The 14,423-nt window shown below is 49.3% G+C and overlaps 1 protein-coding gene across 1 annotated transcript; it reads left to right on the forward strand.

The window, feature by feature from the left end:
• Positions 1-523: 523 nt before the first annotated feature.
• Positions 524-3,781, forward strand: LOC126528341 (uncharacterized). Its single transcript, XM_050176240.3, has 2 exons — positions 524-956; positions 2,394-3,781. The coding sequence occupies exons 1-2, from the start codon at positions 615-617 to the stop codon at positions 3,669-3,671; spliced, it is 1,620 nt and encodes a 539-aa protein (XP_050032197.1). The 5' UTR covers positions 524-614; the 3' UTR covers positions 3,672-3,781.
• Positions 3,782-14,423: the final 10,642 nt, after the last annotated feature.

Raw genomic sequence — 14,423 nt, forward strand, 5'->3', positions numbered from 1 at the left:
TGAGACACCCTTCCCCACACGTGGGCTGCATTTCCCCCAGGAATTCGATGGGCGTTCGTCCCTTGCTCCATAGAAAACGAATCGTACTTCGTCGCTCGGACGACCTGAACGTGTGAAGCACAACGGCCATCTTCAACAACTCACAGCGGCACCATACCGTGGAGCTACCGGCAGATGAGGCCGGGCCGGTCCAAGAAAGGTCCACCGCTGAGAATGGATATTGTCATTTCGCATTTACAGCCGTAATTAGGCTAAAAAAATAAAAAAATAGGGGCAAATGCTTTCTGATTCGCCCTCGTAGGTGACCCGGGACTTGCCCGAACCACGCATGCGCTTCTCGAGAATGACAAGTGCGCTACATGACTCGGCAGGGCGCCATGTCATCGTCGCACTGTCTCCCGATACCCGCCACCGCTTTCCTGCCGAAAGCTCTTATCAGAACTGCGATGCCGCCGCAGCGCCATCTATACAAGGCACGCGCTGCTTCTTCCACCGTGTGTATAAAAGCCTTAGCTATGGTAGCGTCCTCGGATACTGGTGTCTAGACCGGCGCCTGTAGTTCACGCTCACGGTTTCCGGCCGGCCGTAGCCAAGGTGCCTCACCAACTCTCGCCATGGATCTGAGTGAAGCGCTGCCGTACCGCGTCGCCGTCGGGAATATCTTGGGCGTGTCGGAGTACCGTTCCGTCCTGTTCGTCGAAGCGCTGCCGCCCAAGCGCCTGGTGTGCTCCGTGTGCCGCACCGTGTCTGCGACTGAGCCCCGGTACTCGAGCCCCGCGTCCGGCGACGTCATGTGCTGGGCGTGCGCGCAGGACCTGTGCCTCACCGCTCTCGGCGAGGTAGTTGCCGGTTCCGCCAGCGGTCCGTCCGCGGACCATCCGGAGTGGCCGAAGCCGTCGTTGGCCCTGCGCGAGCCAGCCGTCGAAGGCGACGTCGAACTCCTCAAAGATCTCGAGGTCAGTTCTGGCAAACGGGGTGTCCTTTTCTTTTTTTATTCTCTTTAGCTGCTCAAAATTTTTAAAAATTGCCTGTCGCGGATAGGATAGTTCTAACCTTTCATCTAAATTCCTCGATGAGGCGGTCATTCCTTCTACGAGAAATCAAAATACCGAATTGAATAATTAACTTTTAATTAATGGTTTTACAGCGCATATATTTTTATATGCGTCTTCTTGCCAGCGAGTTCGAAAGGCGTATGTTCACTTGGAACGCATTCTCAGGACTGCACCAGTTTGGAGATTCTAATTTTCCAAGTGTGCGGCCAATTGCATTGGCGTTCCAATTACTTCGCAACGACAACGCTGTTCTATGCACTGGAGCACGAGTACATTTCGCTGGCGCTAAATATTAATTTCTCAAAAGTTGTGCGCTCCCGACAATCCGTTCCAAATAGGTCCGCCCTGCGAATTTGCCGGCTATGTTTGGAACCGCAGGGTCGCTAGCGCCTTTCGTTTGCCGTACCTTGCGATTAATATCGGTTTAACCATACAAGACGCGCACCCCCTTGGCTCACTATTTTCGAATTGGTAGACATTGTTTCGTATTTCTGTGAGGCATCCGGAGCGCCGATGTTTGTATGGGGGCAGATCGCGCCGCGCTTCGCCGCGTACGATCTGTCCTGCGCGTGCACTGTAATATAATTTACACCCTTAAAAGTGAAAAAGAGTGTAAATGTGTCTATAAATCACACCCTAAGGGTGCGAGTTACACATTTACACCTTTTTTCGTTTTTAAGGGTGTAACTCATTTTAGTGTGGGCGCGAGCATTCCCGCGCAGGCAATCGTACGTGTAATTTGGCCTTTCGAGTTGGCGCTTGCCGAATGCTCAACGCGCTCGGCGAGAAGGTGAAATACCAGTCTCGCCGCCCACTCTGTCGCATCCTGCTGCCAGTCCATCTTGCGTGCAATTCGGCACACTGCCAGTCCCTATTGGTTGGTCCCTTAACTTGCAATGTGCAGGCTGTCATGGGCGTTATCTCGCATCTCGGACGGATCGACGAGTCCAGTCTTGAACCCACATGCTCCGTTTACCACGCCCCCTGATCGGTTGCACGTAACAAAATGCCGTTTGTGGTTTGCATTTAGCTTGTTTCTGTCTGTCCTCGCGACTAGCCTCGCTGCGCAGCGAACGCGTTTGACATCCGAAATTGGAACATTTTTCGCGCTTGATTCGCGCTCTGCCTTTTCCTTTTAATCTCGTTCCTGCGGATTGAGTGAAGTCCTTAAAGCAGTGTCGAATTCAATCGGTATAGGAATGACTCAAGCGTATGGCTATTCGTCTGTACAAGCTCCAAGTGCTGTCGCAATGGCACGAGCATGTTTGCGCAGCCCTGTGCCCTTAATCAGCTAGGTGCAATTGACGAATGCCAATTTCGCTTTTTTTTCCGCCGCAGGTTCTATGCCCCAACGCCGACCTTGAGTGCGGTTTTCGAGGAAAGTTCCGCGTCCTTCCGATTCACCTGTCGTCCACGTGCGCCCACGACTTCATCCTGTGCCGAGGCTGCGGCGATCGCGTCCTGCACCGCGACTTCTACGAGCACCTCGAGCTGCGCGGTTGTCTCAAGAGTGCAGCAGCAGCGGTCACGGGTGACGGCTTCCAGCTTACTTGGGGACCGTCGTCCCTTCTTTACAGGGAGGCGAACGCAACACAGAAGGAAAACGGATCTGCTTCGAATGGCGCTGCCGCAGAAAATTCGGCCTTCATCCGAGAAGTAGGCGAACCCGCGTCGTCAGGCCCTAAAACTCCTGTCGGCAGCAACGGGGCCGCAGCGACTGCGGAAGACAACGGTGGGCGTATTTTGAGACTACCGATCCTTCTTTGGGAAGCGGTGTTGGACACGGATCCGGTCCGCCCCGATGTCGAGTCGCATGATGACCCCGACAGTTCACCAGTCATCCTGGAAGTACCGTCTGATGACTCAGACTCGTCGACAAATGCGGTCAAGAATGGAACGGGCGCAAAGAGCGACGAGTTCGTGGTACTCGATAAACCACGATCGCCGACAGATCCGAGCAAGAGCGGAACGGCAGAGGTCGATGACGACCCCCCTGTTTGGATACCCACGCCCCTACGTTTCGAGCCGGTGTTCGGCAAGAGTGAGGAATGGGACGACTCGAAGGCAGCCGCATACCGCAAGGACCTGGCCCAACGCCAGTGTCTGTTCACCGGCAAGCTTCTCGTTCGGTTTCCAGATCGGTCGTCTTACCGGGCGCGAAGCGCACGTACCGGCACATTGCATCCGCGAGCGCCGGCAGAAGCGAATGCAGCAGTCGAGAACCGTGGTGAGGACGAGTTGGCGCTGGACGGCTTCCGGCTCAAGGGGCTCGCACACTTGTTCGATTACGACCCGCGTGGTCGCGGGGCGTCGTCGTCCGCGTCTGGCACGGAGCTTGCGACCTTCGAGCTGCTGGCACGCGATGCCGGTGAAGTTGGGGAGCGCAGCGGTGGCCTCAAATGGCCGGCCGCGAGGTCGGTCGCCCTGACCCTCAACGGCTTCTGCAGCGGCAACAGCAGACTGAGGCTCCGCACTCGCCACTGTGGCGAGATGCAGGACATCCCAGTCGGAGAAGAGTGGACCAAGGTGGCCGTCACTTACCCCGTCGATGCGGCGACAGTTTGGAAAGAGTTCGCGGTATTGGACATCGTTGAACTAACCGTAGAGCTGAAGTGAGGCTCTTTTCACTCGGTTACCGCATGCATATATTCACTTCACGCGATGCATATACTTCGCTTTTAGCCTTACGATACTTCTCTTTAAATAAAACATTTTACTCCAATAAACCTGCGTATTCCGCTTTTTATGGGCAGGCGCCCCACGCACTCGCACCGGTTGCTTCCCCCCCCCCTTTTTTTTTCTTGCGTGCGTGGCGTTCTGCTCCTGCTCCTGCTCGTGAGGGGTGCGGGGCTTTGCAGATGCGCTCTTTGAAACTCAAAGGGACCCTGAAACGGTTTTGAAGATTTTCGCACAAACGTGTTGAGTCGTTAGGGTTGGCTCCTCGATCATTGACGCATTAACGCGCTCCGTGTAATTTGTTTTAAAGCTGTACATTGCTGTCGATCGCAGCACGCCACTCGCCCGTTTTCAGCCGCCTCTGTCCAAGTGACGCGAGGTGACCCTATGACGCCAGTAGGGCGAGCATATCCGATATGCTGCCCAGGGCGCGTCATCGATTTCTCGTACTTTATGGTGAACAGTTCGCAATAGTTGGACTGTTAATTTGTTTCTATATAAAAAAAAAAGCGCAGAAGGAATGCGCACGGACAATTCATCTCTACTCTGAAAGACTTTCGGCGCACGGAAAGTGTCGTCTGCTTATGTTACAACGTGCTCGGTGTTAATGCGAGCTGCGATGTCTGTTGGTCTCAATCTGTCTTTTCGCGAGCACCGTGCTTCGCCCGAGGTCGATTCTGGAAGATCGATTCTGGTCGTGAAGTCGATGCTCAATGGCTCATACCCCCGTGAGCAATGGCTTATACCCCCGTAAGTAAGCAAAAATGACTCGTAGTCCCGCAACGTTCATGGCTACTCGCTTTGCGTGAATTAACTGCGGTGACACTACCCCTGTTGTCGTTGATTTCAATGTGGGTGTGTCGGTACCGAAACGGGAGCGGTTTACGCGTTCCGTGTTGCATACGTATCCCTTGCGATGCCACCCCGATCCGGCCCAACCACCCTGCGGCGTACGCGTATCGATTTGACATTATCAAATAATGCGATTGCAGTTGAGAGTGAAATAATGACCACCGATCAAGACAATGAGTGCGTACATTTCGTCGCGATGACCACCCGTTAAGGCACTAAATGAGTTCGTACCTTCGTTCAAAATTATGTGTCGCCTCCGTGTCCTGTGCTTAACAGCTTCGCTGGTCAACCACCTTCACAGAGCGGAAGGGCTTATGATTTTTTCTCACTTGCGTTAAATTTGTACTGTTGTGTGCTTTGTATATGCGATGTGAGGTTAGCTGGCGCGATAGACAACTTGGCGCAACAAGTCTCGTACCGCAAGCCGTTTTTTTTCTTTTCCGCGCAGTAGTTAGCCCTGTGAAATGTAAATGACGCGGCCGTGCCTCCACAAGTCTAGGGAAACAATCGACGGAGCATGTTTTTTCGAAGATATCTGCCCAGCGGTCGATTTAGGCACTAATGGACCCCTTGAAGCCCTTGGGTTCAGCGAGAGGGGGAAATTAAACATGTCCGCAATAGCGATTAGTAAGAGACGATTGGAAGATTGGTGGAAGAAAAGTAGGGAAACGACAAAACACGGAGACGTACAAAAACAAGGTTCGCAATAGGGGGGCCAGAAAATTTGGTTAGGGAATTTATCGCGCGTTTTTTTTTCTTCTTTACTTAGGTAGGACATTAGGCAGTATAATAGCAAGAGCTTGGTGGTGCAACCCACCGCTCCGTTCCAAAGGGGACGCTCATAACATCCATCCAAGCCACCATTGCAGGACGTATGGGCTTCTATGGCACCTTCACTACCATGTGTACACATACCTTGTTTCGCCCTTGCGTTGACCGATCCCCATACGTGGGCCGATCCCGAAGATAGTGCAATGCCGGGGCGACCCGCGGCAGAGGTGAAGCAGGCGTTAAGCACTCGCCATACGTGGGCCGATCCCGAAGGTAGTACAATACTGGGCTGACCTGCGGCGGAGGTGACGCAGGCGTTAAGCACTCCTCGCACGTGGGCCGATCCCGTAGATGGTGCAATGCCGGCCCGACCCGCGGCGGAGGTGAAGCAGGCGTTAAGCACTCCATACGTGCGCCGATTCCGAAGATGGTGCAATGCCTGGCTGACCCGCGGTGGAGGTGTAGTTCGCCATTAAAGGCCCCACATACACACCTTCACTGGTCACCTTCTTCACAGAGTGGAAGGGCACTGAGTTTTAAGCATTTTTTTTTAAGATTGCTAATGTTGCAAGGTAATGAAATATACAACGCTGATCGGAACCACACTCGGAATCTTGCACGTTGTGGGGACATCCGACTTGTCGCCATATTAGCCTGGATTTATGATTTCGAGCTTTACTGCGAAAGGCGTATTCTGCCGCTTGATCACGGCAACAATGCGGGAGAAGGCCCACAAGGCACACACACAATGAATCGGAAAAGCAGTGAGACAACTCGCAAACACGCACTTGCACCATCTTGCACGACGAGGGCACAAGAGCGTGATTGGCTCTCTGAGCAAGCACTGCGGGTGGGCCAGGATCATTTCTTGCAGGCGGGTGTCGACGGCTCACTTGACGCTGCTCGGTCACGGTAGAGAGAGCGGTTGGATGGAGTCGCGCCGCCGTGAGGGAAAGCCAACTTCTGGGGGCACTTTCGCACCGCTTCACGTTCAAAATATCGGGAGGCGCTGCTATTTTTGTTCAATGTAAGCGTAATTTTTGCTATATATACTCACTGTAACTATACCATGTTCAGAAATTGTTCAGTATACAGAATAATTCTGTGTAAATGGGTTAGATATACAGTCTAGCCCGATTATAACGAAGTCGGCGGGAATCGGAAATCACTTCGCTATATCCGCTATTTCGTTATATGTCGACTATGAAAAAAAAATGCTAACATGGACATACCGATTTATTGCCGCTGAAAGAAGTGGTCCAGCGTCCCCTGAACACGTTTCGCGAGTGCGGACTTCAGGATTGCGGCTTCCATACCATCCAACTTCGAACCAAAGATCTGGCCGAACTCCGGACTCCCGAGTTACATCCGTAGCGTGTCAACAGCTGCGGTGGCCGCTGCGGAGGTGACCGGCGTAGGGGCACAACTAGCATCGTCGCATTCGCTGTCGGAGGCGCTGTCCGCCAAGGTCTCTTCCATGACACTCCCGGCAACTTCTTCAGTCGTGAAGTCCTCGGTGGCAACAAGGTCTTCGTCGGTGAAAACGAAGTTCATGTGGCTTAGACCCGCAGGCACAAGGTTCAAGTCGCTAGCGGAATTCCAAAGCTGCATGCTGCATCGATGCTGCCATGCGATGCAGTGAAGCAACCTCTCGCTCCGCGGGAGAGCAGACGACGCCATGAAAGGACGCCGTCAGCCGAATTTTGCTCTTATTTTCGCGGAAAAAATCACCTCAACGACGCAAAAATGTGTTGATTGACAGATTATTTTTCGGTTCGTATTAAATCTCTTCGTTATATCCGCTGACGCGCTCTTATTCACTTCGTTAAAACCGGACCCAAAATGTATTGAAAATGCAAAGATGGGAATGGGAAATTGAAATCCCTTCATTATAACCGCTATTTCGCTATAAGTGGCTTCGTTATAATCGGGCTAGACTGTACTCGGGTGCGCCTGTGTTTAAATTACCTAGCATGGTGTCAGTGCGCACAGGCGAACGGCAAGTGTCCGCACTTGATGACCACGGACGTTCACTGTCAAAACGCTGGCATGAGGAATCGCGGCAGCAGCAGTGAGCGAAGTGACCTTGGTGGTCCATCGCTATAGCAGACTCGGCTGTAAGAACACAGTGCACGCAAAGCTACGAGCTGTTGGCCCACCTGGACGGCCTCCAAAGCAGATCGCTTTCAGGATAAAGCGCATGCGACCGAAATACAATGTCCCCGCTCCATCCCGTCTCCCGGTGATATGGTGCAATGCACACAACAGAATATGGCGCACTTCCACCCCTTGCGCACGCGAAATTGAGTCGTCAACGTCGGCTCACCATCGCGTGCTTTTCACTCGCACACAACGTATGGTGCACCAGGGCGGCGTTACCACAAAACGAACCCATTACGTGTGTATTGCAAACAAAACCAGTAGCAACTGCCAGAACAGGTCAATCCAGTGCGCATCCACCTGCCTACTCCTCTGTGAGGCTTTGCCTGGTTTCTCCATCTCCACTTGGCTCAACGTTACATACATTCCTCTAGGTGGCAGTACTTTGCTGCACGCTGTAAAATCCCTCAATTAATAAAAGCAGCGCCACCTATGCCGCCCTCCCCCACTTTGCGGTCATTTCTCGTCGCACGCTCTCGCCCCTCAACAGTGGCACGCCCTTGTCCAATGCAGCATAGCAGACGACGGCATGCATTAATTCGAGCATGATGACATACATTTAGTTTGGCACTTTTGTGTTAGCTACAATTTATTTCCTGTTGTGCTGAAATTACATGCGAGAGCCTTATTTCAACCCTGGGAAGAAGGAAATGCGGCGCAAATGAAATTTTTGGGGGAAAAGACATGTAAAAAAATGTATGCTTTGGAGTCGCGACAGGAGTAGCATGGGCGCACACATTTGCGTCTCTGTACAGGTTTTTGCTGCGTACGATTTGTGAATCGTCACTAGTAGCTGTGAGGCGCGGCTGCCTCAAAGCATTCATCAGAAATAGAAGCTACAAATCTGTTTTGAGCACCACCGACTGTAACTGCTCAGTTATACAGCTATGTCGTTAAGGTGAAGGGAAGCCGTGACTGAAGCCACATCAGCCATTAGAGCATGATGGCTTCACCTAGAGCCTTAAATTAAATTAAATTTACGCTGGCACTGACTGTGTGTTCTGGTTGATAACCTTAAGCATGCTGGGTAATAGCATCCAGCTCCAGCTTCCTTGTGCTGAAATCAGGCATAATCAATGGTTCAAATTGGGCATCTGAAGAATGATCCTAAATAATAAACAAAATAAAAAAAATGTCTTACGTGAATAAACATCAAATTCCCCAAAAACAATTCGTCGCAGACAAACATTAGCAAAAAAAAAAAAAAACTCTGTAAGGATATAACAAATTTTGAGCGAATGAGCAGTGTTTCCCACAGAATTTTCAAAGCTGAGACACTATTTTATTGCTAAAGTATTATCGCATGCAAGTCTGGTCTGTTTCTTGAGGACTCTGTGTAACAGTTTGTTTCACGCTGCATTTTTTTTCACATGCTTAAAAATGCAAATTTTAGTCTTTGAGTATTCCTTTGTTTTTCTTATATCAAAAAGCATGCAGGAACTCAACTGGAGTTATCTAAGTATACGTAAGCACACCTTCAAATTTCAGTTGTTGCACTGCCAAAGTTTAAATTGGGCCACCCCCAAATTTCAAGTTGGTCCACCCCAAATTTCATTTCATCATCATCATCATCAGCCTGGTTACGCCCACTGCAGGGCAAAGGCCTCTCCCATACTTCTCCAACTGCCCCGGTCATGTGCTAATTGTGGCCATGTTGACCCTCCAAACTTCCTAATCTCATCTGCCCACCTAACTTTCTGTCGCCCCCTGCTACGCTTCCCTTCCCTCGGAATCCAGTCCGTAACCCTTAATGACCATCGGTTATCTTCCCTCCTCATTACATGTCCTGCCCATGCCCATTTCTTTTTCTTGATTTCAACTAAGATGTCATTAACGCGCGTTTGTTCCCTCACCCAATCTGCTCTTTTCTTATCCCTTAATGTTACACCTATCATTCTTCTTTCCATAGCCCGTTGCGTCGTCCTCAATTTAAGTAGAACCCTTTTCGTAAGCCTCCAGGTTTCTGCCCCGTACGTGAGTACTGGTAAGACACAGCTGTTATAAACTTTTCTCTTGAGGGATAATGGCAACCTGCTGTTCATGATCTCAGAATGCCTGCCAAACGCACCCCAGCCCATTCTTATTCTTCTGATTATTTCACTCTCATGATCCGGATCAGCAGTCACTACCTGTCCTAAGTAGATGTATTCCCTTACCACTTCCAGTGCCTCGCTACCTATCGTAAACTGCTGTTCCCTTCCGAGACTGTTAAACATTACTTTAGTTTTCTGCAGATTAATTTTTAGTCCCACCCTTCTGCTCTGCCTCTCCAGGTCAGTGAGCATGCATTGCAGTTGGTCCCCTGAGTTACTAAGCAAGGCAATATCATCAGCGAAGCGCAAGTTACTAAGGTATTCTCCATTTACTCTTATCCCCAATTCTTCCCAATCCAGGTCTCTGAATACCTCCTGTAAACATGCTGTGAATAGCATTGGAGAGATCGTATCTCCCTGCCTGACGCCTTTCTTTATAGGGATTTTGTTGCTTTCTTTATGGAGGACTACAGTGGCTGTGGAGCCGCTATAGATATCTTTCAGTATTTTTACGTACGGCTCGTCTACACCCTGATTCCGCAATGCCTCCATGACTGCTGAGGTTTCGACTGAATCAAACGCTTTCTCATAATCAATGAAAGCTACATATAGTGGTTGGTTATATTCCGCACATTTCTCTATCACCTGATTGATAGTGTGAATATGATCTATTGTTGAGTAGCCTTTACGGAATCCTGCCTGGTCCTTTGGTTGACGGAAGTCTAAGGTGTTCCTGATTCTATTTGCAATTACCTTAGTAAATACTTTGTAGGCAACGGACAGTAAGCTGATCGGTCTATAATTTTTCAAGTCTTTGGCATCCCCTTTCTTATGGATTAGGATTATGTTAGCGTTCTTCCAAGATTCCGGTACGCTCGAGGTCATGAGGCATTGTGTATACAGGGTGGCCAGTTTTTCTAGAACAATCTGCCCACCGTCCTTCAACAAATCTGCTGTTACCTGATCCTCCCCAGCTGCCTTCCCCCTTTGCATAGCTCCCAAGGCTTTCCTTACTTCTTCCGGCGTTACTTGTGGGATTTCGAATTCCTCTAGACTATTCTCTCTGCTATTATCATCGTGGGTTCCACTCGTACTGTATAAATCTCTATAGAACTCCTCAGCCACCTGAACTATCTCATCCATATTAGTAATGATATTGCCGGCTTTGTCTCTTAACGCATACATCTGATTCTTGCCAATTCCTAGTTTCTTCTTCACTGCTTTTAGGCTTCGGACAGGCCGCCATTGGAATATGAACCTGGCAACGTTTAACGCTAGAACGTTATCTAGTGAGGCGAGTCTAGCAGTGCTACTGGAAGAATTAGAGGGCAGTAAATGGGATATAATAGGGCTCAGTGAAGTTAGGAGGCCAAAAGAAGCATATACAGTGCTCAGAAGCGGGCACGTCCTGTGCTACCGGGGCTTAGCGGAGAGACGAGAACTAGGAGTCGGATTCCTGATTAATAAAAATATAGCTGGTAACATACAGGAATTCTATAGCATTAACGAGAGGGTGGCATGTCTTGTTCTGAAACTTAATAAGAGGTACAAAATGAAGGTTGTACAGGTCTACGCCCCTACATCCAGTCATGATGACCAGGAAGTCGAAAGCTTCTATGAAGACGTGGAATCGGCGATGGGTAGAGTGAAAACAAAATACACTATACTGATGGGCGATTTCAATGCCAAAGTAGGCAAGAAGCAGGCTGGAGACAAGGCAGTGGGGGAATACGGCATAGGCACTAGGAATAGCAGGGGAGAGTTACTAGTAGAGTTTGCGGAACAGAATAATATGCGGATAATGAATACCTTCTTCCGCAAGCGGGATAGCCGAAAGTGGACGTGGAGGAGCCCGAACGGCGAGACTAGAAATGAAATAGACTTCATACTCTGCGCTAACCCTGGCATCATACAAGATGTGGACGTGCTCGGTAAGGTGCGCTGCAGTGACCACAGGATGGTAAGAAGTCGAATTAGCCTAGACTTGAGGAGGGAACGAAAGAAACTGGTACATAAGAAGCCGATCAATGAGTTAGCGGTAAGAGGGAAAATAGAGGACTTCCAGATCAAGCTACAGAACAGGTATTCGGCTTTAACTCAGGAAGAGGAAATTAGTGTTGAAGCAATGAACGACAATCTTGTGGGCATCATTAAGGAATGTGCAATAGAAGTCGGCGGTAACTCTGTTAGACAGGATACCAGTAAGCTGTCGCAGGAGACGAAAGATCTGATCAAGAAACGCCAATGTATGAAAGCCTCTAACCCTACAGCCAGAATAGAACTGGCAGAACTTTCGAAGTTAATCAACAAGCGTAAGACAGCTGACATAAGGAAGTATAATATGGATAGAATTGAACATGCTCTCAGGAACGGAGGAAGCCTAAAAGCAGTGAAGAAGAAATTTCATTTGGCACATCCCTACTTTTAGCTTCCCCATATATTTTTTATGAAACCCCATGTGTCCTATGGGTATTCCCTCTGATTATTTTTATTTTTTGGTTTCAATTCTTTTTTATCGTCATAAAGCTACCAATTCTACATTTACACTATTATAATGATGAAATGCCTTAACTTCGCAGATTACACATTTTTGTGCAGAGACAATGAATTAGTTGTGACATATAAATTTTCCTGTGGTATTCGCATTACTGCTCTATGAAGAAAAACTTTTGGCATAGAGCACAATGAAGGAACGCACGACATTCACGGTAACATCACGCGGTGTGAAACCTCGAGAACAAATAACTCGGGTGCACTGTGTCATATAGAAACCTCCCACTCACATCACAAAGGTGCATGGACGGCGGCCTGTTGAAATTTTTGCGATCTATTCATTGTATCCATATCTTTCTTCGTTCCACATCATGTTTGCCGGACCGCAGCGTAAAACGCTTTTTCCTTCACTGAAGCGATTACAGCTGTCTGTGTCGGGTGACTGTTTTGCTCCAGGACCTATAAACGCTGCTCGACGTCTTACTGATCCTGGCGGGCGCGATACGAACCGGGCATTTGGGCGACAGGGGCCTCGCGAGCTGGCCCATGCTTTGTTGAGACGAGCTTCACGTGCGTTGGCATTGGCGCATCAGCACGTGCAGCCTCGGCGTGCTTGTGTTTCCTCTCTTCAGCGTCGATAGCTGTCTTGCGATGTGGCGGCATGTTGCTGTTACGACCTCGTCACGCACTCTTGAGTTCCTGCACCACGCTAAGGCTACGTCAAGGCCGACTTGGCGCTTTCATGTCTGCACGCGCTCAAGGATGACAGCACGCATGCGCCCCTGAGATGCACTTCTCCGACACAGCTCTTCTTCGTCCCGAATCCCAAGGTGCCTCGATGCTTGCACACCGCTGCTTAGTATTTTCTAGTACAATCTACCACTGCCCCTGGTGGGCGGGAGGGCGGGCGCATTGAGGCACACTACCAAATATTATGCTAGAGAGGCTGTGCTCTATCTCACAAGTGGTTTGCAGAACTGCCGAAGGTACGAGGTGTACACGGTCAACATCTTTCCACAAAAGTTCTTGTGTTCTCTTCACAAGAAAGAGAGGCCTGGTCCCAGATCCTTGTGTAGAACTGGGCAGACAACAAATTCCTGTAAACAAAGATCACAAATTTCTTGGTGTTATACTTGACTCCAGGCTTACTTTCATTCCGCACATAAAACATCTGAAAGAAAAATGTCTTAGAACAATGAACTTACTTAAAATCCTATCCCACACAACGTGGGGTAGCGACAGACAGTGTTTGTTGAATATTTACAAGAGCCTTGTTCGATCACGGTTAGATTATGGTGCCGTAGCATATCACTCTGCTGCACCGAGCGCACTTAAGATGTTAGACCCCGTTCACCATCTGGGTATCCGTTTGGCCACTGGCGCATTTAGGACAAGCCCTGTTGAAAGCCTATATGTAGAGTCAGATGAGTGGCCACTCCATCTTCAAAGAACAAACACCAGCTTAACATATTTTCTCAAGGTTCGCTCTAATAAGGAACATCCGTGTTTCACAACCGCTAACGACTTGACGTGTGAAACACTTTTTCATAACAGACCCTCTATGAGACTTCCTTTCTCACTGCGTGCAAGAGAACTTTGCACGGAAATGGATGTCCCAGTTCTCGAGCAACGCTTAATGCCTCCAGCTAAGCTAGTACCACCCTGGGAGTGGCAGCTGATAGAGTGTGACACATCCTTTATAGAGGTTACTAAACATGCGCCAGAGCCACATATCAAAATGCATTTCTTGGAGCTCCAGCACAAGTACTCGTGCGCAGAGTTTTACACAGACGCTTCTAAGTCGCATGCCGGGGTGTCCTACGCAGCCATTGGTCCATCCTTCTCGGAATCCGGTGTACTGCACCCTGAAACAAGTATATTTACGGCTGAGGCGCATGCACTATTGTTGGCTGTGAAACATATCAGAAAATCAAATATTCAAAAGACAATTTTATTTACAGACTCCCTAAGTGTCGTAAAAGCCTTGAAGTCACACTGTAAACACAGAAACCCCGTAATAACTGAGCTCTATTCCATTCTCTGTAGAGCGTATATGTCTAACCAGCATGTCATTATATGCTGGGTGCCCGGACATAGGGGCATTGAGGGTAACGTTCTAGCGGACCAGATGGCCACATCCATTTCATTGCATGCAGTTAGTCCTACTGCTTCGGTCCCTGTCACAGATCTGAAACCTTTCTTAAGAAGAAAACTGCGAAACCACTGGCAACGTATGTGGGACGCAGAAGTAAATAACAAACTGCACGTGATAAAACCACAGTTAGGTTCTTGGCCCCCCGTAACAAAATCACGGCGAACAGATGTCCTATTCTGTCGCCTGAGAATAGGACACACATTTGGCACGCATAACTTTCTACTCACT

Source organism: Dermacentor andersoni, chromosome 9 (genome assembly GCF_023375885.2).
Source record: "Dermacentor andersoni chromosome 9, qqDerAnde1_hic_scaffold, whole genome shotgun sequence".
Lineage (NCBI taxonomy): Eukaryota > Metazoa > Arthropoda > Arachnida > Ixodida > Ixodidae > Dermacentor > Dermacentor andersoni.

Excerpts from the sequence above, each read along its gene's own strand:
- LOC126528341 (XM_050176240.3), top strand. The coding sequence starts at position 615 with ATGGATCTGAGTGAAGCGCTGCCGTACCGCGTCGCCGTCGGGAATATC. Across the intron at positions 957-2,393 it reads AACTCCTCAAAGATCTCGAG|GTTCTATGCCCCAACGCCGA; the intron begins GTCAGTTCTGGC and ends TTTCCGCCGCAG.